Source organism: Ostrea edulis, chromosome 4, assembly GCF_947568905.1.
Source record: "Ostrea edulis chromosome 4, xbOstEdul1.1, whole genome shotgun sequence".
In the NCBI taxonomy this organism is placed as follows: domain Eukaryota; kingdom Metazoa; phylum Mollusca; class Bivalvia; order Ostreida; family Ostreidae; genus Ostrea; species Ostrea edulis.
Window position 1 is genome coordinate 84,900,909 of NC_079167.1, and position 26,210 is coordinate 84,927,118.

Sequence of the window (26,210 nt, forward strand, 5' to 3'; positions counted from 1 at the left end):
CTCCCTCGCCACACATATACAACCCACCAGAATTTACAGTAAATACAAAGTGCAACTTACCGAAGTAGAAGTTCCGTATACTGAATTTTCCTTTTTTACTGGTAGAAAATACTGAGTAAAGATTATTAACTGAAATATTGCTGAGTAAAGATTATTTACTGATACACAATGCTGAGTAAAGATTATTTAATGATAAACATTACTGAGTAAAGATTATTTACTGATAAACATTACTGAGTAAAGATTATTTACTGATAAACATTACTGAGTAAAAATTATTTACTGATAAATATTACTGAGTAAAGATTATCTACTGATAAATATTACTGAGTAAAGATTATCTACTGATAAATATTACTGGGTAAAGATTATTTACTGATAAATATTACTGAATAAAGATTATTTACTGATAAATATTCCTGAATAAATATTATTTACTGATAAATATTACTGAATAAAGATTATTTACTGATAAATATTACTGGGTAAAGATTAGTTACTGATACACAATGCTGAGTAAAGATTAGTTACTGATAAATATTACTGGGTAAAGATTATGGAATCAGTAACTGACAGTACACTTAGGGACACAGTGGGCTTGTAGGAGAAATTCAGCATTTTGGTTTCTAAGGATGAAATTACGTTATTCACAAACATTGCCCTTAGTCTTGACTTTATGACATCTATAAAATCCATAGGATATACAATCACACACTCCATCTGTCTAAATAGATCTTCAGATCTTAAATCTTGTAAATGGCCGCACTTCTGTGTGTGTATCTCTTCATTCAGTCATCCGTTTTATCTCTGGTCTGAGACCCCCCTACTGTCAACGCTGTAAGACCTTACTCCTTCAAATTCGACGATATAGTCATTTAAATTCGACGGTATATCTATATGACTTCGACGGTATGCTAGTATTTATTCAAATTCAACGGTATATTTATTTGAATTGGTCGATATATTTTTCAAAATTGGACGGGATATTGATTGGACGGTATATTGACATTGAACGGAATATTGATTGGACGGTATATTGACGTTGAACGGAACAGCAGTATTTTCACATCACAGAATATAGCATCTTTTCTGTCCGAAAATCGATGACAATTGCATATAGCTTTTGACAGATTCGATGATTGCAATGAAACTTCATTAAGAATATCTTTGATACAGCCTGGTGGCATTGATATTTTAAACAATTAACGAAACTTCGCTTATTGTAATTACATTAAAATAGAAGCTTGAAGGGAGTGATAAGAACAAATCAATATTTAGCCTGAAATGATGAACAGCATTTGAAATAACCCGACAGATTAAGGTGAACAGTTTTTGAATATCAAACGAACACTCGTAGTTTTACCAGTCAATATATACATGGATTAGCAGATTCTTCCCGCATTCTACATTCATTTCATACTTGTAATTTGAAAGCAATCAGGTGATACAGAATACACTACTCACCCTTAATTGTTACATTATTGCATATACTTACCACAAATCAGAAGGTCGTTATAACAATATAGTTTGCCAATACAACCTATCATTGGGTCATATGCTGTCTGACGTGAACATGCCGATTGTTAGGTCGTTCTTGGCACACTGATTTTGATTACGAATAACTCCGTTTACCTAATCAAGATATAGGACTCACGGCGAGTGTGACCAGTCAACATGGGATGCTTACTCCTCAGAGGCACCTGATCCCATTTCTGGTATATCCAGGGATCCGTGTTTGCCCAACTCTGTATTTTGTATTGCTTACAGGAGTTAATTAAGAGACTGATCACTGTTCGTCATCTTTACCTTTTATGTTGAACGTATCTTGAATCCGGCTTGTGAAAAAAAAAACCCACCCCACCACATAGGAATATTGTTTTTGTTTTTAATGGTGTTTTGGGAATATTTCACTCATGTAAAGACACCATAGCTTAAGGGTGAATTGCATCAAATATTGACGGTTACATGACGCGCCTGGCCGTAGCAGTGGGGGTTCTTTAACATCCCAAGGCCTGCCGTGACACAGGACCTCCATTCTTCAGGTCATGTCCGAAAGACCCGTGACTTTCGCTTATGAATGCCAGGCGCTACCAGTGTAAAGCGCTTATGAATGCCAGGCGCTACCAGTGTAAAGCGCTTATGAATGCCAGGCGCTACCAGTGTAAAGAGCTTATAAATGCCAGGCGCTACCAGTGTAAAGCGCTTATGAATGCCAGGCGCTACCAGTGTAAAGCGCTTATGAATGCCAGGCGCTACCAGTGTAAAGAGCTTATAAATGCCAGGCGCTACCAGTGTAAAGCGCTTATGAATGCCAGGCGCTACCAGTGTAAAGAGCTTATAAATGCCAGGCGCTACCAGTGTAAAGAGCTTATAAATGCCAGGCGCTACCAGTGTAAAGCGCTTATGAATGCCAGGCGCTACCAGTGTAAAGCGCTTATAAATGCCAGGCGCTACCAGTGTAAAGCGCTTATGAATGCCAGGCGCTACCAGTGTAAAGAGCTTATCGAAGGAACAGTCACGACCAGTGTAGAACGTTAAACGAGCCCATGCCGGATGACAATTCTCTACTTTCTGTGTGTTTTGTCTTTTTTCACCCTTTATGCCCACTCTCTCCCTAACACTGTTACATGTAATAAGATGTGAAGCCTACCAACACAGCAACATACAGACTCAAATCATTCATGTTGATATCTATCCACACAGCAACATACAGACTCAATCATTCATGCTGATATATATCCACACAGCAACGTACAGATTCAATCATTCATGTTGATATCTATCCACACAGCAACATACAGATTCAATCATTCATGTTGATATCTGTTCCCTGCTAATAAGATGTGACGCCCATCCACACAGCAACATACAGATTCAATCATTCATGCTGATATCTGTTCCCTGGGGTTATAAATCACGCTTAGGAAATTTATAATCAGATAAAAAAAAAAAAAGACTACGAAACAGTCAGGTCCTTCTGCTGAAAGCTCTGGAGGAACGGAAATGCAGTGTTATGGGATCGGCCATATTCACAAGAAAATGAGCATATTAGGGTATCCCATGTAAGTAGTGCAGATCTAGACGTTCCGGAGCAGGTAATGTCGGTAATAATATGAGACAGGTGAATCAGAATGCATGTTAAATGAAAGGTTTTTATAAAAAAAAAAAAAAAAAAGGCTTGAAAAGTGTTAATGTGTTTGATACTAACAACATTACAAATTTATTTTCAGACTCATTGATAACTATAATATGGATTGTAGTTTTGCAAAACTCGAATGGTGATTGACATTAACTTGTCCTTTGCAAACATTGCCCCTTCATTTTAATATGTATATTGATTGCAAACCATCAAAATGAAACTCGCCTGATCCGTGCTGAGATCCGGGTCTACAATACAAACCATCAAAATGAAACTCACCTGATCCGTGCTGAGATCTGGACCTACAGTACAAACCATCAAAATGAAACTCACCTGATCCGTGCTGAGATCCGGGTCTACAGTACAAACCATCAAAATGAAACTCACCTGATCCGTGCTGAGATCCGGGTCTACAGTACAAACCATCAAAATGAAACTCACCTGATCCGTGCTGAGATCCGGGTCTACAGTACAAACCATCAAAATGAAACTCACCTGATCCGTACTGAGATCCGGGTCTACAGTATGGGGAATGAGAGAGGGAATCGCACTCTGGGCGAGATAAACTCTGGTTAACACGGAGTCCTTTTTGTGTAGCATATGTTTATACACACCTGAGGAAAACAAAACAATGACAGGTGTAAGCCCGATGTTCTAAGTTAAAAAATTTGGATTTTGAATATTTTTTTTCTTACCAACAACAGCCATTATCACTGATGCATCTTGGGAATTGACAATTTCTACAAGGAATGGAAGGACGTCGTCTCGAATGGTAAATGGATTCATGATGCTCAATAAATGTTTTATGCAGGACAGAATTATTAGCTTTATCTGCAAGATACAAATAGAATAAGTCTGACGGAATGTGTCATACTAGCGCTGACAAAGTAAAATTGCAGCACAGATTAATCACACCGGATAAAAAACTTATTAGTTTTGCCACCATTGCATTAAAACCTCCTTTCGTAAAAAATCTCATTTGCCTTGTTTACAAATGACACACGACTAACAATGTTCTACTTCTATCAGAAATTATATTAGACTTTCAAGTAGTGTCTTGGTCTAATACCCAACGACAAGTGTTGTGTAACATCTACTTGTTTCCGTGCGACATTCATATTCCCGGACCAAGTGTCCGCTTTTGAACTCTCAGCAGTGGGACAAATCGAACACTTAGCTCGTGAAGATGAGCGGCAATTTTAATTTAGCCATAGAGATGATTCTTCAATATTCAAATTTGACGAATTAGGGTTGAATGATCAAAATAATTGTGATGAAACATTAGCACTCTGGACGGCAATGAACAAGCTTTACTTCACAGTTTAGGTTTCATAACCGGTTGATTGCTAATTTTTAACCTTTAATTTCATTTTGAATTTGTAGATGTCACAAAAAGGCTTCGAAGTTTTTACAAGTAGCCGCGGGTGGCTCAGTGGTAAGACCTTTTGTTTCATGACCGAGAGGTCGTGTGTTCAAATCCACCTCGTACCTTAGCCGCGTCAAATATAACACGTAAAAAATAGGTACTGACTTCTCCTTCGTCAATGGCTTTTAGAAGTACAAGTCGTAGGTCTTTCGGTTGAGACCGTCACAGGAGGAGTGGCTCGTTAAAGAACCCTCACCGCTACAACTCTGACCGTCATATGTAAGTCGATAGTAAAGACGCATTGCCTGCAGCCGGTGTTGTCTCAAAATGAGGGGGAAATTCTCAAAGGGACATAAAACAAACAAATCCACTTCAGTTTCGGTAGTTGTCCCGATAAGGATGAAATATTCTCGCTGAGACATGAAACGACACTTAATCAGTTTTAGTAATAGTGAGGTGATGGAATATATCATTAATGTGAAATATAGGTTCCACGGCATTTGCAAGTCAGTTATAGAGTTTTCTCAAACTCGAGTTCGTTATTTTTCAAACCCATAAAAAGTTTGCCGAGTGTCTTTCATGAATTTGTGAAAAAAGAAAAACAAGTTGCAAAAAGTCTTATTACATTTTCTAGGTAATGCAGACTACGCTGACTAATCAAAGATGTAACAGACAGCAGGGGGTGGGGGTGGGGGGTGGGGTGGGGGGTTATAGTTTACCTTGACATCTACGGCCTGACGGAGTTGTTCTTTGGCACACGGTAAAACGGTCGACTTCAGAAAAGCGTCGTCCATACTCTCTTTGACGACAAGTAAGGCATTTAGGGCTGCTTCCTAAAGAAAAAATTCTTAAAGTTTCTTTCTAAGATTTTCTTTTGATATTGAAATGTTCATTATGAATGTCCCTCTCACTAATTTAGAACATATTGGTCATGATTTGATCAAAGGAAAACAAACTCACGAATTTCATCAAATTTATAGACGTTGTTAATTGGTAGCTTTGTCATCGTAAATTAATACTGTGGTTATTATTTACGCGTGGTGGAAATTTACACTAATTACGTGGTCACGTAATAAGGGCGTAAATTTCCCTACGCGTGTAGTTATAATATATTTGATATAATATATATCATATTTAGTTACCGCGTATCCCCCCCCCCCCCCTCCGGTGCAATGTTGGACTTGGAAAATCGCATACTTAACCCCCAGCGTAAATAACCACTTTTACAATACGTATAAATAGAAAAGTAAGTTGCTGACCTTTGTTTAAAAGTTTTTATCTTTAAATTCTATAAAGATGGATCATGTGTATTGAAGTGAAAAAATGTGTCATCGGGAAAGGTACCCCACTTTTATATGTAAGCCCCCCTCCCCCCACACATGAATACGCACTGGTCAATGTCTGAAGCAGAAATCGAATAAAAGAAACAACTCAGTGAATATTAAAATTATGATAGTCAAATCAGAAGTTAACAAGCACGTGTAATTTTAATTGCGATTATCAGACATGTTGGATTCTTATCCTGTTCCGAATATTTCCATAGTTTTGGAGAAAGGTATGACAGATTTTATAGATTTTAATGTACTTCACATAATGAGTGTCAAGCTTTAATAGGTTTTGATTTTCTTTACATATTGAGACAGAAATACAGATTTTATAGGTTTTTATGTAATTCAAGTTTTGGTATACATCAAATTAGTTAGTAGAGATACAGATTTTATAGGTTTTTTGAGTCCTGTACATAACTGGTAGAAATAGACTTTATAGGTTTGGGAGTCCTGTACATAACTAGGTAGAAATAGACTTTATACGTTTTGGGGCCCTGTGCATAACTAGGTAGAAATTTATAGGTTTGGGAGTCCTGTACATAACTAGGTAGAAATAGACTTTATACGTTTTGGGGCCCTGTGCATAACTAGGTAGAAATAGACTTTATAGGTTTTGGAGTCCTGTACATAACTAGATAGAAATATACTTTATAGGTTTTGGGGCCCTGTACATAACTAGGTCAAAATACAAATTTTATAGGTTTGGGAGTCCTGTACATACATATATGTAACTAGGTAGAAATAGACTTTATAGGTTTTGGGGCCCTGTACATAACTGAGTAGAAATAGACTTTATAGGTTTTGGGGCCCTGTACATAACTATGTAGAAATAGACTTTATAGGTTTTGGGGCCCTGTACATAACTATGTAGAAATAGACTTTATAGGTTTTGAAGTCCTGTATATAGCTAGGTAGAAATACAAATTTTATAGGTTTTGATTTCCTTTACATAGTGAGACAGAAATACAGATTTTATAGGTTTTGGAGTCCTGTACATAATTAGGTAGAAATAGACTTTATAGGTTTTGGATCCCTGTACATAACTACGTAGAAACACAGATTTTATAGGTTTTGATTTCCTTTACATAGTGAGACAGAAATACAGACTTTATAGGTTTTGGAGTCCTGTACATAACTAGGTCAAAATACAAATTTTATAGGTTTTGGAGTCCTGTACATAACTAGGTAGAAATAGACTTTATAGGTTTTGGGGCCCTGTACATAACTGAGTAGAAATAGACTTTATAGGTTTTGGAGTCCTGTACATAACTAGGTAGAAATAGACTTTATAGGTTTGGGAGTCCTGTACATAACTAGGTAAACTAGACAGAAGTACAGATTTGATAGATTTTGGAGTCCTATACATAACTAGGTAGAAATAGACTTTAAAGGTTTTGGAGTCATATATATAACGAGATAGAAGTACAGATTTTATAGGTTTTGGAGTCGTATACATAAAGTAGGAGGAGATAGTGATTTTTTTTTTTGATTACCTGCACTCTGATGGCCTCCGATTTAATATGCTTTACGATGAATGGAACAACATCACTCCGGACTTGGTGGCGGGGACACTTGGATATTATAACATCGATTTTATTCAAAAGATACACGGTCGCCTGCAAGAGAATTCATCAAAATTAACCTGTAGCTAAAGTCTAATTTGAATGATAACAAGCGAAGCACAGAGCGTGCGATATGTTAGAGGGACTGAGAGGAAATCAGACATATGTTGTTTATGATTCTTTAGAATAACAGCCATTTTAAAATGGTGATGTCTCTGAGGATACAATTAGTGATGGTTCGGAATTTGGATATCGCACAACTGTGTCTCTTTAGTGTTGACTTAACGCCTACAGCTGTTCAAGGAAATGTCAGAACTTGGGGGAAATTTAACAACCTTTTATAATTCACAGATTGCGTTTCAAAACCAGATGTAATTTCACTGATTGTTCCCAAAGCGGATGTTAGATACTGCAGCAATGAGTATTATCTTATGGTTAAATGAACGATAGTACTTGCTACATACAGAATTACAGTATTATCATTGTTCTTGCAAGATTTACTCGGGACTTCCACTGTAATCTACTGTAATTTACTAATAATTTGTGCCTTCAATATTTTTAACCATAACATATCTTGTGTTCACTATTCATTTTTCGTAATCATTTCTTCTATTGACATGGCGATACTATTTTCCCCATCCTGAACAAAACCCGTACGTTAATCAACATTGGTGGAGTGCCCCGTAGCTCACCTGGTCTGGCTTTGAGCAATTGAACACAAATGTTATTTCTGGAAAGACATGTTGTGAGAACTCGTCAGATGACGAGTGTTGAACCAGCGCCAAAAGGGGCGGCAATGCTGTGACGACCGAGTCACGTGACGTAAACTCATGGTGGAGACTAGGTAAAAGGCGGGAACAGCGAATTGCCTGAAATCAGAGAGAAGTCACGGGATCCTGGAACTGGCAATACTACCGTTATATAATATCAAATCATTACAATTAAATTCTACACACAGACTTAATAGAAGATTAGCATCGGTACACAAGAAACAAGGTATTTTATCATTGTAAATTTGCATGTCTCTACAAGTTAACTATACAGTTTTTATCATTTTTTGTCATACAAATATATTCTTATCCTATAATTCATTTTATCAGTGTTAAAAACAAAACAACAACAATCCCAAAAACAACTACTGATATAAAATATGTATTCTTTAAACTAATGATATAAAATATGTTTTCTTAAAACTAATGATATGAAAAAAGGTATTCTTAAAACTAATGATATAATCATGTATTCTTAAAAGAGTGTAGAAACTAATAATATAAAATAATATTATGTATTCTTAAAAGAGTGTAGAAAAAAGAACTAATGATTTAAAATATGTATTCTTAAAAAAGTGTAAAAAACCTAATGTCAGTAATAATATAAAATATGTTTTCTTAAAACTAATGATATGAAAAAAGGTATTCTTAAAACTAATGATATAATTATGTATTCTTAAAAGAGTGTAAAAACTAATAATATAAAATAACATTATGTATTCTTAAAAGAGTGTAAAAAAAAAAAAAAAAGAACTAATGATTTAAAATATGTATTCTTAAAAGAGTGTAAAAAACCTAATGTCAGTAATGATATAAAATATGTATTCTTAAAAGAGTGTAAAATAAACTAACGATATAAAATATGTATTCTTAAAAGAGTGTAAAATAAACTAACGATATAAAATATGTATTCTTAAAAGAGTGTAAAATAAACTAACGATATAAAATATGTATTCTTGAAAGAGTGTAAAAAAACAACTAGTGATATATAATATGTATTCTTAAAAGAGTGTAAAACAACTAATGATATAAGATATGTATTCTTATGCTGCTGACTTTGGGAAGAAGTGGAATGTTCTGTGATATCACGGTGAACACGTGACTTTTGTCGGAGGGACTCTTTAAGTGGAGGTTGTCCAGCTGCTGCAGGGTGGTAACCGTGGGGTCATGGAACATCTTCAACTGTAAAATAAATAGAGTGGTTACCATGGAGTCACGGGGCACATTCAACTGTGAAATAATAGTGGTTACCATGGAGTCACGGGGCACATTCAAATGTGAAATAATAGTGGTTACCATGGAGTCACGAAACACATTCAACTGTAAAATAATAGTGTGGTTACTATGGGATCGTGGAACATCTTCATTTGTACAGTGGCAAGTTCAAAGCACATAATCTAAAATCAACTTCTTATGAAATATAAAACATAAAGCACTGAAACAACTCAGCGAAATGCAGAGTTCATTACTACTGTCAATATTATATAGATGCAGAGTTCATTACTACTGTCAATTTTATATAGATGGTATTTACAAAACATAGAACTTTAACCTCACATGAGAGCCTGAAGTAACTAACAACATAAAAATGGATAAACTCAAGAAAATAGATTGGAATCTTGGAATTTCCTTTGGGAATATTGGATATTTTAAACTTATCTTTAGAACCCCGGCAACGTAGTTCTGTGTATTTGGTTAATGTATCAAACGGATCTGCTAATACACAAAGATCCCAATTACTGAAGTGCAGATTATCCAAATCATTGCCGGGTTTCCTCTCTACCATCATTACCAAATGAGTTCATTGATTGATTGGAAACTGACCAATGAGAAGAGCTGAGCGGTAGGTCGATAGCGGATGTCTCTGTTGATCATCTTTTCCACCGGGTCAACCAAAGCAGGGGGCATCGATGGAGCAATGTCTCCAAACTTCTGTGTCAGCTGACGAAAGAGAATAAAAATGAATGCAGTATTGCAAAAGCAACAATCGTCTGCTGATTACGTCATCATCAGTCAGTCGTTTATATCTCGTGTGGGAGCTTAGTTTATGACCGACTGCTGTCATCTCAGTGTCGCCAAGCGTCGAATTCCGTACATAACTTCAACAAAACAATCAGATTCATGGGTTGCCACACGAAAGAAATAGGCTAATAGGAATTATGCTAGACGGGCGGAAAATAAACATCTTGTTAGAGTTGTGATGGGTTACGTGAAATGTCCGAATCATCTGCTTAGAATGCCATTCACCATCACATACGGAAGAAAGCGTATCGAAAGGAGTCTCTCGGGGAAAGCTGAAAACTGTTTCATTGATTTGTAGGATGATAAAATACGTTATAACACAGACCTTAGTACTCAAACTTAAAATTTTCAATAGAAAACAATTGTGTACTTTAAACAATATATTTCCTAGCTGTGTTTATCTATCATTTCTATCTGTGTAATTGCTCAGATATCTCCGAAGTAAATGAAGATGATTGGTTGTATCGTGATAAAATCTGTCCGTCACGTTAACACATTGATTCCAAGATATAACGGAAGTGTTGATGAACTTGTAGAAAGCTAGATTTACCACTGATTACAGGTAGTAGATTAAAGAAACAAATAGTGAAACGATATCCACTGAAAGCGAACAAAAGAGAGCAGACATTGGAGAAAAATCATACAGAATTACTGCGGTTCTTAAAATGACAAGTTTATACTTACTGTTTTTAATGTGACAGGTATATACTTACTGTCTATTAAATGACAGGTATATACTTATTGTTTATTAATGTGACAGGTATACACTTAATGTTTATTAAATGACAGGTATATACTTATTGTTTATTAATGTGACAGGTATATACTTAATGTTTATTAAATAATAGCTATATACTTATTGTTTATTAATGTGACAGATTTATACTTGCTGTTGATTAAATGACAGGTATATACTTATTGTTTATTAATGTGACAGGTATATATTTATTGTTGATTAAATGACAGGTATATACACAATGTTGATTAATGTGACAGATATGAAAGGTGAAGATAACGAACAGTGATCAATCTCATAACTCCCATCAGCAATACAAAATAGAGTTGGGTAAACACGGACCCCTGGATATACCAGTGGTGGGATCAGGTGTGTAGGAGGAGTAAGCATCCCCTGTCGACCAGTCACCACGCCGTGAGCCCTATATCTTGATCAGGTAAACTGAATTATCGGTAGTTAAAATCAATGTGCCAAGAACGGCCCAACAATCGGTATGAAACACGTCAGACAGCATTTGACCCAATGATAGGTTGTATTGGCATACTAGATTGTTATAACGACCATAGAATTTGGGAAATGTTTGACTTTAAACGAGACTGTTGAAACCACTGCATCATCAACTTGTTTGTCAGTAGTCTGCATCGATTTAAAATTGATCAGACGCAGAACAAGCTCTTGTTCATTGAATCAGTTGGGTAATTATATAAACACCATATGCAGGTGATAATGGAATATTGCTACATAAATATGGGAAGTTGACGATGGAGAAGTTGAGATCATCCCGTTTGTCATAAAGCTGAGTTTTTAATTTGCCGTTAATATCTCTTTTCAATGAAATATCTAAGTATGAAGTAGAAGTGGACGACTCTGTATATTTAAAAATGACTTTCATGAGATGATATACCTGGAACCTCTTTACCCCGAAGTATTGAAAGGAGTGCATTGTCGTTAAGTATATCATCTCAAGTACGTTAAAAAATGAAGCGCCATTTCTTATATCTACATTTTCTATCATATTTACCTTATCACATGTACATAAAATGACTGCACTTTGTTTTGTTATTTAGCATTTTAAAAACAAGCTTTGCTTTTCAATGTTTTCCAATGTGACATCATGTTAAATATAGTTGAAAATACCGCGATTTGATTGTCCCAGTTGTTTGTATTTCAAAAATCCCTGCGGAAAAGTGTTTTTTTTTTTAATTTGCTAACAATAAAGAAAAACTCAAATGAATGTAAATATCTGGTAATATCCAAAATATAACATTAACAGGAAGGGAGAAAATGAATCGGGCCAGACTGGCATTTGAACCTGGTCTTCTGAATCTTTAGTCAGGTGATCTACCCAACTGAGCTATTTGACCACCGGTGATCAAACCCGACTGACCGCTACATTCCTCCCTTCTTAAATGTCTTCACACTTGGAGACCTTTATCTCCTGGCAGGCATTTTCACCTTCAGTTCCAGGGGGCTGGTCTACGGCACCAAATGTAACAGGAAGGGAGAAAATGCAACGCACCAGACCGGGATTCGAACCCTATCTCTAGTCAGGTGCTCTACCAACTGAGCTACTTGGCCACCGGCGATCGAATCCGATTGACCGCTATGCACATTCTCTACCCAGAGTTCCGTGCGCTACTCACACTACACGTCTGTGAACGGCTTTTTACAAAAATCTTGTAAAAGTTTAATATCCAACATTTATGTTTTGGACTAAATATTTAGCCATATTATGAAATGCTTTAGGTGCAATTAAATTGATGCTTACTGTAAATTGTTTAAAATCGCTGTTTTCTTATCCTAATTTTGGAACTATTTCGTAATATGCGTATAAATGTAGGACATTCACGTGGGAGAGATTTAAATGTAAACATGGAATCAAAAGTAAGGAAAGCTGTAAAAAAACCCAAAAAACTTGTAAAATCAGAGACAAACAGCTAAATGGTAAACATGTACTTTTCAAAGTGCCAGTGGGCTATAGAAAGAGTCCGATGTATCACCTGCTGCCAGAACTTTTAAAGGGAAAGGAAACGAGAATGATTGTTTATATCATGTAATTATATTGTCACGTGATTCCAAGCGTTGACAGAGGTGGAAGTGAAGCTTGCGTAACGCGCCCTCTGGTGAGAGAATGTGCTATACAAACAAATATCAATTTAGGCCCATTCATGGATCAGTCTGCAGCTTTGACATTACCCGTGATTTTTATTTTAAGTGCAAAATAAACTTTCAAGTATCATTAACTGTAAGGTTAAGCTCAAAGCTTTATTCAAAATCAGATGATGGACAAAGCAAAAAGTCAATTGTCAAATTTGTAAGTATAACGGAGTGTCGCTCAAGATCTTGTTTAATTGATTCCAGCAGGACACGGGCATCTTCTATCAATAGCTCGATAAATAGGTTATTGATTTACTGAATGTCTTTTAAAGAAACACTACAGCTTCTTTTCCACCTTTTAATGAGGTGTTTTTTAAAAAGGCGTATTGATAAAATGATAAAAATCATATCGGTACTGACAATTTTGAACAATTTGGACGCATAAAGTTTGTCTCAAATGCGCTTTGGAGATCATCTGGAATTCAAAGGTTTCTTCATGCTGACTCGGACTTTTGAATGCTTATTTACATCACGTGATTTTGAATGACAGCAAAGGTGTTGTGTTGAAAATTATTGAAATAACCCTTATGAGGTTCACACTCACCTTTTAAGTATGAAATTTTTCCCTGCTTCTTATAATTAAGGAATTTTAAATCATTATTTAAACAGAAACCCTTCCATATTTCTATTGACCTATGTTTTTACAACTAACACGTGTCGTCTTCAGATGAAAATAGCACTGAGTACTTTTAAAGCAGTGTCTTCGCGGCTAGTCCCAATGACAGATTTAGAGGGGGCCCAGGAACCCCTCCCCTTTTTGCCAAATTGTGAGTAAAACTCCAAATTTGGCACCCAAAATGGCTGAGTATTTTGGCTAATATTTGACTTTCACATCCTCCCTTCGGTAATCCTAGATCTGCCACCGAGTCCTCCTAATTTAATTAAAATCAAACTTCTTAAATCCGCGCCGTATACTCTGCGTAAGAAGATCTGACATAGCCCGACTACATGTAGGTGTCATGTTCATTTGAACTTTATGTTAGGCAATCAGCGCGTCGCCAATGAAATCGTCGGTGTTCACAATTCAAAGAAAATGGATGCGATTGTTTGGTTTGAAAGAAAACATCGCATCTAGATATGACGTCACAATGCACCGTTTACGTCGACTGGCGTTTTTAAGTAAACCAGAAAACTATTCAAATCGTACCCATCCATATTCACACATAAATCACACATAAATCGCATTTCACAATGAATTTAATTTGGGTATATTACGTTTATTGTAGCGATTGTAAGCGTATCCTAGGATCTGATTTTAATTAGATTGTGAGTCCTCCATGTGTATTTTCCTAGCTCTCTGATTTCCAGCGGTCATGCTGATTCCAAAGTAAATCATAGTTCACATACGAGTTTTATCTCATTCTATTTTTACCTCTTTTCTCGCAGAATCTGTCAACATTCTGGATCTATCCACTACACTTCTCTCACACCGGACGACATGCTGCACTGTTTACCGTCTATGCGCAATGCGCATGCGTCTGAAGACCGAAAGGTGGAGGTTCGATATTTTTTGTATAGGCCATCAAAAAGTATTATTTTTTACGTTAAAACGAGAATTTTAAACTTTAGATAAGTGTTATTTTCGCAAAGTTCATACATTCAACTATGCAACAAAAATTAAGAAAGCGCTGGGAAAATTGTCATTACATGATTTTTGCACAAAATGAGCTGTAGTGTCTCTTTAAAATATATAATGGATACATAAAATTAAAATACATTTAAAAATTCTCTTTCAATAAAATCCTTGAGTGTGGTATATATAAAAATTGTCAACATAAGACTGAATGCTCTGGAGAAAATAATCCGAGTTTATATCACTATAGTAACAACTTCATAATGATAACTAAATGACTCCTCGCTATTGGACAGAGTAGCACCGTGTGGTGATCAATCTCTTATGAATATCTTACATCATGATAGCGCGAGATTGATAGTGTAATAGTCAATATATTGCACAGGGAATGTTTGAATACGTTTAATACGTACAGTATCCAGCTGCTTGACGTAAGCTGTGGGGTTATACTGGGCATCAATCAGGGAGTGGCCATTGTTGTAGATGGTACAAATCAGCATGCCGAACGAGAACATGTCGCTGACATACGTACACACTTCCGTTGTTTGAATTTCCGGAGCAATATAATTCAAATCTGGTTGTGCCATTTTTGAAATCTTTGGACTCCATGCCTTACATGAAAAGGATTCCTACAAGGCATAATAATAAAGTTTACACAAAGAACATGATATAGATATAAAGAATATCATAATGACTTAAATTATACGATCATGACGTAAATAATATGATAATGACGTAAATTATATGATAATGACGTAACTTATACGATAATGACGTAAATTATATTTCACGCATCGTGAAATTGATTAAAAACAGTCTTTCCGTAATCAAGACACGTCTAACAATAGAAAGTTCTTCACAATGTAATGGAAGTACGATCAGTAGAATCATTTGGTTTGTTTGTTTCCAGCTGAACACCAATTTTCTTTTCTTTTCTTTTTTCTTTCTTTCTTTTTTTTGTTGTTGCAAAAAAGTAGAGATACCAAATAAATCAACCGTTGATTCTACATGTAAAGGTCTTAAAGGTTTAATTTCTTAGCGAAATAAATAATGGATCGACTTTAAGACCAATTTTAATAAATATGCTTGAATGCAAAATGTATCGTTACCCTTCCATCTTGTGTTTTCTCTGCAAATCCAAAGCAGGCTAATTTCCATCGTCCTGATTGGTTGATGAGGATGGAGGCGGGGTTGACGTTGCGGTGGATCATGCGCTCTACACCGTGAACATACATTAAGGCCTCCGTAATCTATGTCATCAAAGAATAGGACCATTGACGTTCACATCAAGAACAGTGACGTTCACATCAAGAACAGTGACGTTCACAACAAAGTTGATGATTTCAAATATGCTTCAGAAATGTTTTCGTTATAATTCGCAATTTATGAACGTCTTTCGATACGACATATTGCTAGTTACTTTGCACAAACTCAATTACCTTCTGTAAAGAAGATTTAAAAAGAATGTTTTCGATTCCTTAGGAGTACTGTGAATACAATTGCATAAATATTCTTTTACAATAATGAATAGCCATACACTATAATGAATATCCTTATAATGAATATTTCTATATTATCCTGAATATCCCTGTACAATGATGAATAGTTACAGCTTAGAAAGGCTATCTTAATCAAATTCTCAGTTCTTATTCCTGATTATATAAAGACTATGGTTAAAGACTGGTTAAGCAAATTTGGCTGTAGGTTTACTTTCCCCGTAGTAAAAATAAACACTGCAGCAAAAATAAGGCTGTACAAAGCACTTCAGTGTGTAGTTTAGGAAAACAGAAGCATATGCACTATGGATAGTCATTTATTAATGACTATCTATGAACATCATTCGTACATGTATGTAATATTTCAATGTTTCCAAAAAAACGGCAACAAAGAATGAAGTATCATCCACGAACCTGATAAATTCCACACTGTACTTCGTGTTCCATAAATCCACAGGTCTGAAATATACAGGGTTAGATAAGCTATTTCTAAGTTAATGTTAAAAGCATTCAAAATGGTGATTTCACTAATATGAAAAATCAGTAAGTTACTGTGCTGGTGGTCTGTGGAGACATTTTATCAAACTTCTCTAAAAAGTTGGTTAAACTTCCAGCGACAGGCTCCGAAGCAAATGACAAACTCTCCCTAAAAGAAAACCACAAGATGAAGGCAAACTCTTCCTGAAGAAACAAAATCATACGATTACTTCATGACGTAGAACAATTTGAAAATATATAACATCAAACACACGTTCCAGATGTAAACTATGTGAATGAAAACCAAACATTTTTCTTTTTCAATCCAAACCAGTACTCGTAAATGCTGAGTTTACATACTTTATGATGAATCTAATTCATGAAATGTGTCAGATTAAGGTCTCTATCTCGCAATTTGTTTCATTGAACTCGCGAAAAAAAAAAAACCCGTTGAAACTCACTCTACTAAATATCCAAGCCTCCTCACAGCTATATTGCACGCATCGTATAAAGGTTTACAGCCGATTTGAACATTTCTTCTATTACATTTATCATTACAGATCATGCATTATCGTATTGCCTTTATCATCACAAATCATCACTCATAAATCATTATATTGCCCTTATTCTTACAGATTATCACCAATATTTCATTTTATTATGTAGCTTATAAATAGTCTAATATAAAATCTGCGTAAAATCTAGAGAATGTTAGCCTTCAATATTCTGAGAATTTATTGAACGCTAACTTTGCATTGCATAAATTGTATGCGCCCGAAACATTCCGAGTATGAGCGTTCAATATTGACGTTACCGTAACGACGTAAACAAACCAAAATGTCAAACGACGGTCCTCCGAATCTGACAGAGCCGGTATTTGATATTTATTTAAGCAAAATGTTTTACTGTACATAAATTATGATGTCCCCATTTACAAAATCAGTTTGCTTCATGCATTAATGACGGGTTAAATATTGAACAGTTAGGAAATGCGTGCTGTTATTGCACACTGCCAATATTGATGAGTTCTCGTCTATTTTGGAGTAGTTTGAGTGAAAAGGGATATAATTTAACAACTAAATACTTTAGCTATATGATAAAAGGGTTATTGAACTTATATAGGTGAATATTGGCACTCGTTAGCTGTCAAAATGCACTCGCAAGCTCGTGCATTTTTACAACCAACTCGTGCCAATATTCACCAATATAAGTTCAATAACCCTATAATATTGCCTTTATCCTTACATATCATCACTTGTATTTTATTATCATATTGCCTTTATCATCACAGATCATAACTCATAAATCATTATATTGCCTTTATTCTTACAGATCATCACTAATATTATATTATATTGCCTTTATCCATACAGATTATCACCTATATTTCATTATACTGTCTTTATCCATACAGATTATCACCTATATTTCATTATATTGCCTTTATCCATACAGATTATCACCTATATTTCATTATATTGCCTTTATCCGTAGAGATCATCACTTGTATTACATCATATTGTCTTTAGTCTTACAAGTGTAGGAAATCTTTCAAATTCACATTGTACGAGAATGTGATGGAACTTTTAACAATACACAGTCGTAAGAGTAATCCTAGACATTGGTTGTACAAGAAACCAAAAACACACTATGACTCATTTGACTCACGTTTACTTTACATCAACAAACAATTAGGTCTATACCATATCCGTACAAACTTTACTTTGAAAGTTTTAAATCGTTTTTTTTTAAGAAGCCAAATTAAGTCTATACTTGGATGTTTCAAAACAAAATTACAGACTTAATTTTGTGATTATGAATTAGGGCGTTCTTGGCACACTGATTTTGGCTACGGATTACTCCTTTTACATGATCAAGATATAGGGCTCACGGCGGATGTGATCGGTCGACAGGAAATGCTTACTCCTTCTAGGCACCTGATCCCACCTCTGGTGTGTCCAGGGGCCCGTGTTTGCCCAACTCTTTATTTTGTATTGCTTATAGGATTTATGATATTGATGACTGTTCGTTATCTTCCTTTTTCCATGTAATACAAGCTTATATGAATTATGAGATCGATCACTGTTCGTTATCTTCACCTTTTCATGTAATACAGGCTTATAGGAGTTATGAGATTGATCACTGTTCGTTATCTTCACCTTTTTATATAATACAGGCTTATAGGAGTTATGGGATTGATCATTGTTCGTTATATCCATCTTTATAGGAGTTATGAGATTGATCACTGTTCGTTATCTTCACCTTTATAGGAGTTATGAGATTGATCACTGTTCGTTATCTTCACCTTTATAGGAGTTATGAAATTGATCACTGTTCGTTATCTTCACCTTTTTATATAATACAGGCTTATAGGAGTTATGAGATTGATCACTGTTCGTTATCTTCACCTTTATAGGAGTTATGAGGTTGATCACTGTTCGTTATCTTCACCTTTATAGGAGTGATGAGATTGATCACTGTCCGTTATATTCACCTTTATAGGAGTTATGAGATTGATCACTGTTCGTTATATTCACCTTTATAGGAGTTATGAGACTGATCACTGTTCGTTATCTTCACCTTTATAGGAGTTATAAAATTGATCACTGTTCGTTATCTTCACCTTTTTATATAATACAGGCTTATAGGAGTTATGAGATTGATCACTGTTCGTTATCGTCACCTTTATAGGAGTTAGGAGATTGATCACTGTTCGTTATCTTCACCTTTATAGGAGTTATGAGATTGATCACTGTTCGTTATCTTCACCTTTATAGGAGTTATGAGATTGATCACTGTTCGTTATCTTCACCTTTATAGGAGTTATGAGATTGATCACTGTTCGTTATCTTCACCTTTCATGTTGCCAATCACAGGCTCTTTAAACCATAGTGTGTTACAGACGAAAATAATTCGGAATCACCCGGCCACTGTACAGTGCCTACATACAGACAGTCTTAGATGAAACTTGTTCTTCTCCTTTCAACTATAGACCATCTGGACACGTGATGTAAATATACTGTAGTTGAAAATGACAACTTAACCTCACTCATTTTTAAAAGTTCGAAATTCATGGAGCCCTGATCTGTCAATTGGCGACAGAATTTCATCTGTACTAAGAATTCTGTCGAATATTATGACAGACCTTAATACTTTGTCAGAATGGATAAAAAAAAATATGAATATCAAAATCTCGCGGTAGACACGTTAAAACAAAAATACCTTCCACCTATCCTGTTGTATTTGGTAAACCAGAAGTGATGAAAGGAATAGATAGAATACATGAGGAATATTTGCAGGTTCCACCTGAAAAAGCTTGTAAAGTCAGAGTCTTTTTGTAAGGATCATTACAGCTGTAATTTGGAAGAACCTGTCTTTAAATTCTACATTTAACTTATACTCGCAGTATCATTTCAAATGATAAAATTCTTCAAAATCAACGGTTTAGTTTTAAAGACATTTTATATCCCAGTTAATTGGATGATTAAATTAGATTTACCGTACCTATACTGGATTATTAAACTTCATAAAATTCCTTACAAACAATGACACATTGTAGGAACTAGTAAAATGTCCCTATCTTTACTCCTCACAAATATATTAACTGCTGTTTCATATCTGGATATGTTACTGAACAGAGATGTAACATACTAACAACCCAACTTAAAGACATACGAGATGAATTCAGCCTCACCTGTCTACAAAATACCTGTATAACCTCACCTGTCTGTTAGATATCTGTATAACATCACCTGTCTGTTAGATATCTGTATAACCTCACATGTCTATTAGATATCTGTATAATATCACCTGTCTGTTAGATATCTGTATAACCTCACCTGTCTATTAGATATCTGATAACCTCACATGTCTGTTAGATATCTGTATAACCTCACCTGTCTACAAAATACCTGCATAACATCACCTGTCTGTTAGATATCTGATAACCTCACCTGTCTATTATATATCTATATAACCTCACGTCTGTTAGATATCTATATAACCTCACCTGTCTATTAGATATCTGATAACACCTGTCTGTTAGATATCTGTATAACCTCACCTGTCTATTAGATATCTGATAACCTCACGTCTGTTAGATATCTATATAACCTCACCTGTCTATTAGATATCTGATAACCTCACATGTCTGTTAGATATCTGTATAACCTCACCTGTCTACAAAATACCTGCATAACATCACCTGTCTGTTAGATATCTGATAACCTCACCTGTCTATTAGATATCTGTATAACCTCACCTGTTTATTAGATATCTGTATAACCTCACCTGTCTGTTAGATATCTGTATAACCTCACCTGTCTATTAGATATCTGTATAACCTCACCTGTCTATTAGATATCTGTATAACCTCACCTGTCTATTAGATATCTGTATAATCTCACTTGTCTATTAGATATCTGTATAACCTCACCTGTCTATTAGATATCTGTATAACCTCACCTGCTTTTTAGATATCTGATAACCTCATCTGTCTGTTAGATATCTGTATAACCTCACCTGTTTATTAGATATCTGTATAACCTCACCTGTCTATTAAATATCTGTATTACCTCACCTGTCCATTAGATATATGTATAACCTCACCTATTTATTAGATATCTGTATAACCTCACCTGTCTATTAGATATCTGTATAACCTCACCTGTCTATTAGATATCTGTATAACCTCACCTGTCTATTAGATATCTGTATAACCTCACCTGTCTGTTAGATATCTGATAACCTCACCTGTCTGTTAGATATCTGTATAACCTCACCTGTCTATTAGATATCTGTATAACCTCACCTGTCTATTAGATATCTGTATAACCTCACCTGCTTATCAGATATCTGTATAACATCACCTGTCTGTTATATATCTGTTTCATCTCTCCTGTATGTTCGATATCTGTATAAACTCACCTGTCTTCCTGCAAGCCGGTGAATATACCGAGGACAGATGCATTCGACATCTTGTTCAGGTGTGTGACGTCATGACGTAATATCTCCGACACCTGTTCTCGTCGTCGTGGTTTGTGGAGTTTGTTGGCTATCTTTTTGTTGAAGATGAAGACAGAGGCTCCCTGGAATAAATCAGAGACAATTCTTACAAGTCAACAACAGAGGCACCCTAAAATAAAGCACAGACAATCCTCACAAGTCAACAACAGAGGCTCCCTGAAATAAAGCAGAGACAATCCTCACAAGTCAACAACAGAGGCACCCTAAAATAAAGCACAGACAATCCTCACAAGTCAACAACAGAGGCACCCTAAAATAAAGCACAGACATTACACAAGTCTTTCGATACTTTATAAATACAAAGTTTGTTAAAGGGGACTGGTTCACTTTTTTTGGGGGGGGGGGGGAGATATTTTTCAATTTTGATGTTAAACAATTGAAATATAACTCATTTAATGTTGACACCCAAAATATTGAACCTTCTTAATGCAAGGATAAGGTAAACATTTTAGCCTTAATTCTTTGTGATGTAAACAAGACCCAAGCCTTGTTTATGTGTACAAACAAGCGAAACGTTAATCATCTTAATTTTTGCACAGACGCAAATTCAATTTTGAATAGTGCATTTTGCCGAAAGACTTTTTGAAATGTGATATACATAATATTATATTATAAACTAGATTGATAACCATAAATTTTCAAAACCTTGTAAACAATAACATACCTCAGTCTTTGTTTACGCAACGGATAATGAGTTTCGGAGATAATGTATAACTTTCATTTTTTGATCATTAAAAGTGAAAAACAAAGTGGGGGTGTGTGTGAATCAATCCCTTTAATATCATTATTAAATCTTTTGTCGTTCTCATTATAATATCAAACTGTTTATTTCTTTTTATAATTATTTCAAATTATTTCCTGTATTTCAGTTGCTATTTCTTCTGATCTAATGTCTGTTATGAGTCACACAGATATCTATAACTATACTTTTAAATGATATAATTTTAAAAACTTTTTGACACTTGATAAATTGCCGTACTTTTTCGGGATCTCTTATCGATGGGTATATCATACAACCCTAACGTTGTCTCTAAATCCCTGCCAATAAAGAACATTGTTACGTCTTGTAAGAAGCTGTTCCAGGCTTTGAATTGATTTGACTGATGTGAAATGTTTAATAAGATTATCTCGTATCACGACATATTGAGGATGATCTACAAAGACTAATCGGAAATGTCAGATCAAATCATCTCTTACATTAAGGAAGGTCTGCCCACCAATTTATTATGAAAAGATCTTTTTAAAACATTTATTATATCTAAAATGAACAGAAGCCACAAAATCAAGATAGAAAATGTCTTGAATTTCACAATTTTCCCATAGCAGTGAATCCGAACACTGCGGACAAGGCTAATCATACTTAATCATAGGATGGAAATTCAACTGCGAGCGTTAGGGACTTAAACCCATCAAGTGATGAAATATTTGGGATAAAATCAAGTTAATATTGATTTGCATTATACATTACTCTCTCTCTCTCTCTCTCTCTCTCTCTCTCTCTCTCTCTCTCTCTCTCTCTCTCTCTCTCTCTCTCTAACTACACAACAGAATCAGTTCGAATGGAAATCAGTTGAGACGTTCGTTGCATATCTTTATTCCTCACTTCAATATGCAAAGAACCAAGCCAACTTTGTTTCGTTTTAGGCAGGGTTCGTTATATCTATTTTTCTTTACTTTTGCTGTCAGTGGGGGAAAATAAAAATCCATTAGATATGTAGAAGCAGTAATTAATTATTTGTAAACATGTTCGTTCAAACCGTGCTTCACTATATGTTTAGATTTACTATTGTCTTATCAGCAATAAGAATGTGGTGTTTATAGACAGAGGTACCCCGAAATAAAGCACAGACTCTCCTCACAGGTCAACAACAGAGGCACCCCGAAATAAAGCACAGACTCTCCTCACAGGTCAACAACAGAGGCACCCCGAAATAAAGTTCAGACAATCCTCACAGGTCAACAACAGAGGCACCCCGAAATAAAGCTCAGACAATCCTCACAGGTCAACAACAGAGACACCCCAAAATAAAGCTCAGACAATCCTCACAGGTCAACAACAGAAGCACCCCGAAATAAAGCACAGACTTTCCTCACAGGTCAACAACAGAGACACCCCGAAATAAAGCTCAGACAATCCTCACAGGTCAACAACAGAAGCACCCCGAAATAAAGCTCAGACAATCCTCACAGGTCAACAACAGAGGCACCCCGAAATAAAGCTCAGACAATCCTCACAGGTCAACAACAGAGGCACCCCGAAATAAAGCACAGACTCTCCTCACAGGTCAACAACAGAGGCACCCCGAAATAAAGCACAGACTCTCCTCACAGGTCAACAACAGAGGCACCCCGAAATAAAGCTCAGACAATCCTCACAGGTCAACAACAGAGGCACTCTGAAATATCATTCGATACTCTATCAATAAAGAGTTTGTTAATATCATTTTTCTATCTGTTCTCGTTATAACTATAATATTAAACTCTAGATCTAAATTGTTTATTTCTATTTATGATTATTTCAAATTATTTCCTTTACTTTAATTGATATGTCTTCTTATGTTTGTTAAGAGTCAAACACAGATTTAAATGAGATGACTTTTAAAACCTTTTGACACTCGATAACGCACTGCCCTTTTCACACGACATAAGAACGGTAACCTATATGTTTCTACACATGAATATAATAAATATCTATCTAGGTAATGTGTAATATAGAGGATTAATTCTACATATTTCTCCCTGTTTTCATTTTTTTTATAACCAGTCGCGTTGGCTCAGTGGTTGGAACATTCGCGTCATTACCTGAATGGCATGGGGTTCGAGTCGAGCCCGTACCTTGTCCACGTTAAACCTAAAACGTAAAATCCTTTGCCAAACGCTCGGCGAGTCGCGGGTCTTATTAATGAGACTTTAAAGAAGATAGGCGTATTCACGTTAAAGAAGCCACCAGTCTTGTATCGGCAGTATTTGTGAATCCCCCCACGGAACGTAAAATAACAAAATAGCTAGCAGGCAACAAAACAAACCATTGTTTATGTACCTCAACTACACAAACAAGCTAGATGTTTATTCATTTAATGAAGACCCGCTGTTTTCATTTGGTTACTGGAGGTGTGAGAAATTGTCAGATTTACTTAACCATTATGTTGTGTAAATCAATCTGCCAAATGCAATGGGGGTTTTCGACACAAGAAAAACATTTCTTCGTCTTGATGGGTGGTCTTTGGTTTTTCACAGTTCGCTCACGACACAATTTAACGTAGTGGAAATGAAATCATCAAGCGTTTTAGAAAAAAATTAATAGCTCAATCTTTATCGAGCATTTAAAAAATGCTTTCTTTCAACATTGTCCATTGAGTTGCCATATTCAGATCTGGAGTGGAGATTTCCAGTCTCATACAATACTGTGAGATCACTAAGAGATATATTGACGTGGAAGCGTTTGGAGAAATAGCAGATTTTCCCCATTTGACATTTGCTCCTTAGGCTCCAAGTCCCCGAAGTCATCACAGACAACAACTAATGAGAACGAAATTTCCTCTCCAAGTTTAGTCACCATTTATTCTCAGAAAATACGTATATGTTATTGCTAAACCCCGGTATTTATTTCTCTCCAGCAGACCTGATTGTTGTATTAAAGAGATGACGGCTTGTCTGGCAGTCGACTCGGATAGCCTCGTTATGATATGTATAATTAGGGATGAAAATAGTTTTAATGTATTCATAGTGTCTGCTGTTTTTATCGTAACCGAATTGGAAATGGCATGACTTGGTCATCATTCGCGGAGAGAGAGGAATAATGGTTTTCAGATAAAGATTGTCTGATCATTAAACACGTTTCCTACCCGTAGTCATTCCTACACTGAAGGATTGATATCAGTATCCAGATTTACATAGGTCATACAGTAGACCCTCAATACATCGAAATTTGATGTAATTATCACGCCTCCATGTAGCTGAACAAATACATACAGCAGATCCTTAATACACCATAATCACTATAATTATCATGTAAGCTGAACAAACACATATAGTGTACCCTCAATATGAATCACTATAATTATTATGTAAACTGAGAAAGCACATACAGTAGACCTTTAATACATAGGAATCACTATAATTATCATACCTTCATGTAAACTGAACAAACACATACAGTGAATCCTTAATACACCATAATCACTATAATTATCATGTAAACTGAACAAACACATACAGTGAATCCTCAATAGGAATCACTATAATTATCATGTAAACTGAACAAACACATACAGTGAATCCTTAATACACCATAATCACTATAATTATCATGTAAACTGAACAAATACATACAGTAGATCCTTAATACACCGTAATCACTATAATTATCATGTAAACTGAACAAACACATACAGTGAATCCTCAATAGGAATCACTATAATTATCATGTAAACTGAGCAAACATATACAGTAGAGCCTTGATATATCGAAATCACTATAATTATGTAAACTGAGTAAACACATACAGTAGAGCCTTGATATATCGAAATCATTATAGCTATCACCCTCAGCGTAAGCTG

The 26,210-nt window shown here is 35.4% G+C and overlaps 1 protein-coding gene across 6 annotated transcripts in view; it reads right to left on the reverse strand.

The window, feature by feature from the left end:
* Nucleotides 1-26,210, reverse strand: part of LOC125670177 (SCY1-like protein 2) — a 51,458-nt gene that overhangs the window by 9,645 nt on the left and 15,603 nt on the right. For 5 of the 6 annotated variants that reach the window (XM_048905177.2, XM_048905178.2, XM_048905179.2 and 2 more), the window contains exons 2-13: nt 21,553-21,713; nt 16,702-16,795; nt 16,564-16,608; nt 15,763-15,903; nt 15,067-15,282; nt 9,990-10,106; nt 9,222-9,347; nt 8,088-8,264; nt 7,327-7,449; nt 5,225-5,338; nt 3,835-3,970; nt 3,635-3,753 (exon numbers count right to left, since the gene is read on the reverse strand). In XM_048905177.2, the coding sequence (XP_048761134.2) occupies nt 3,635-3,753; nt 3,835-3,970; nt 5,225-5,338; nt 7,327-7,449; nt 8,088-8,264; nt 9,222-9,347; nt 9,990-10,106; nt 15,067-15,282; nt 15,763-15,903; nt 16,564-16,608; nt 16,702-16,795; nt 21,553-21,713 (1,569 nt within the window). Of the gene's footprint in view, nt 1-3,634; nt 3,754-3,834; nt 3,971-5,224; nt 5,339-7,326; nt 7,450-8,087; nt 8,265-9,221; nt 9,348-9,989; nt 10,107-15,066; nt 15,283-15,762; nt 15,904-16,563; nt 16,609-16,701; nt 16,796-21,552; nt 21,714-21,787; nt 21,906-26,210 lie in introns of those variants that run through there. The other variant, XM_048905181.2, reaches the window with a different exon arrangement.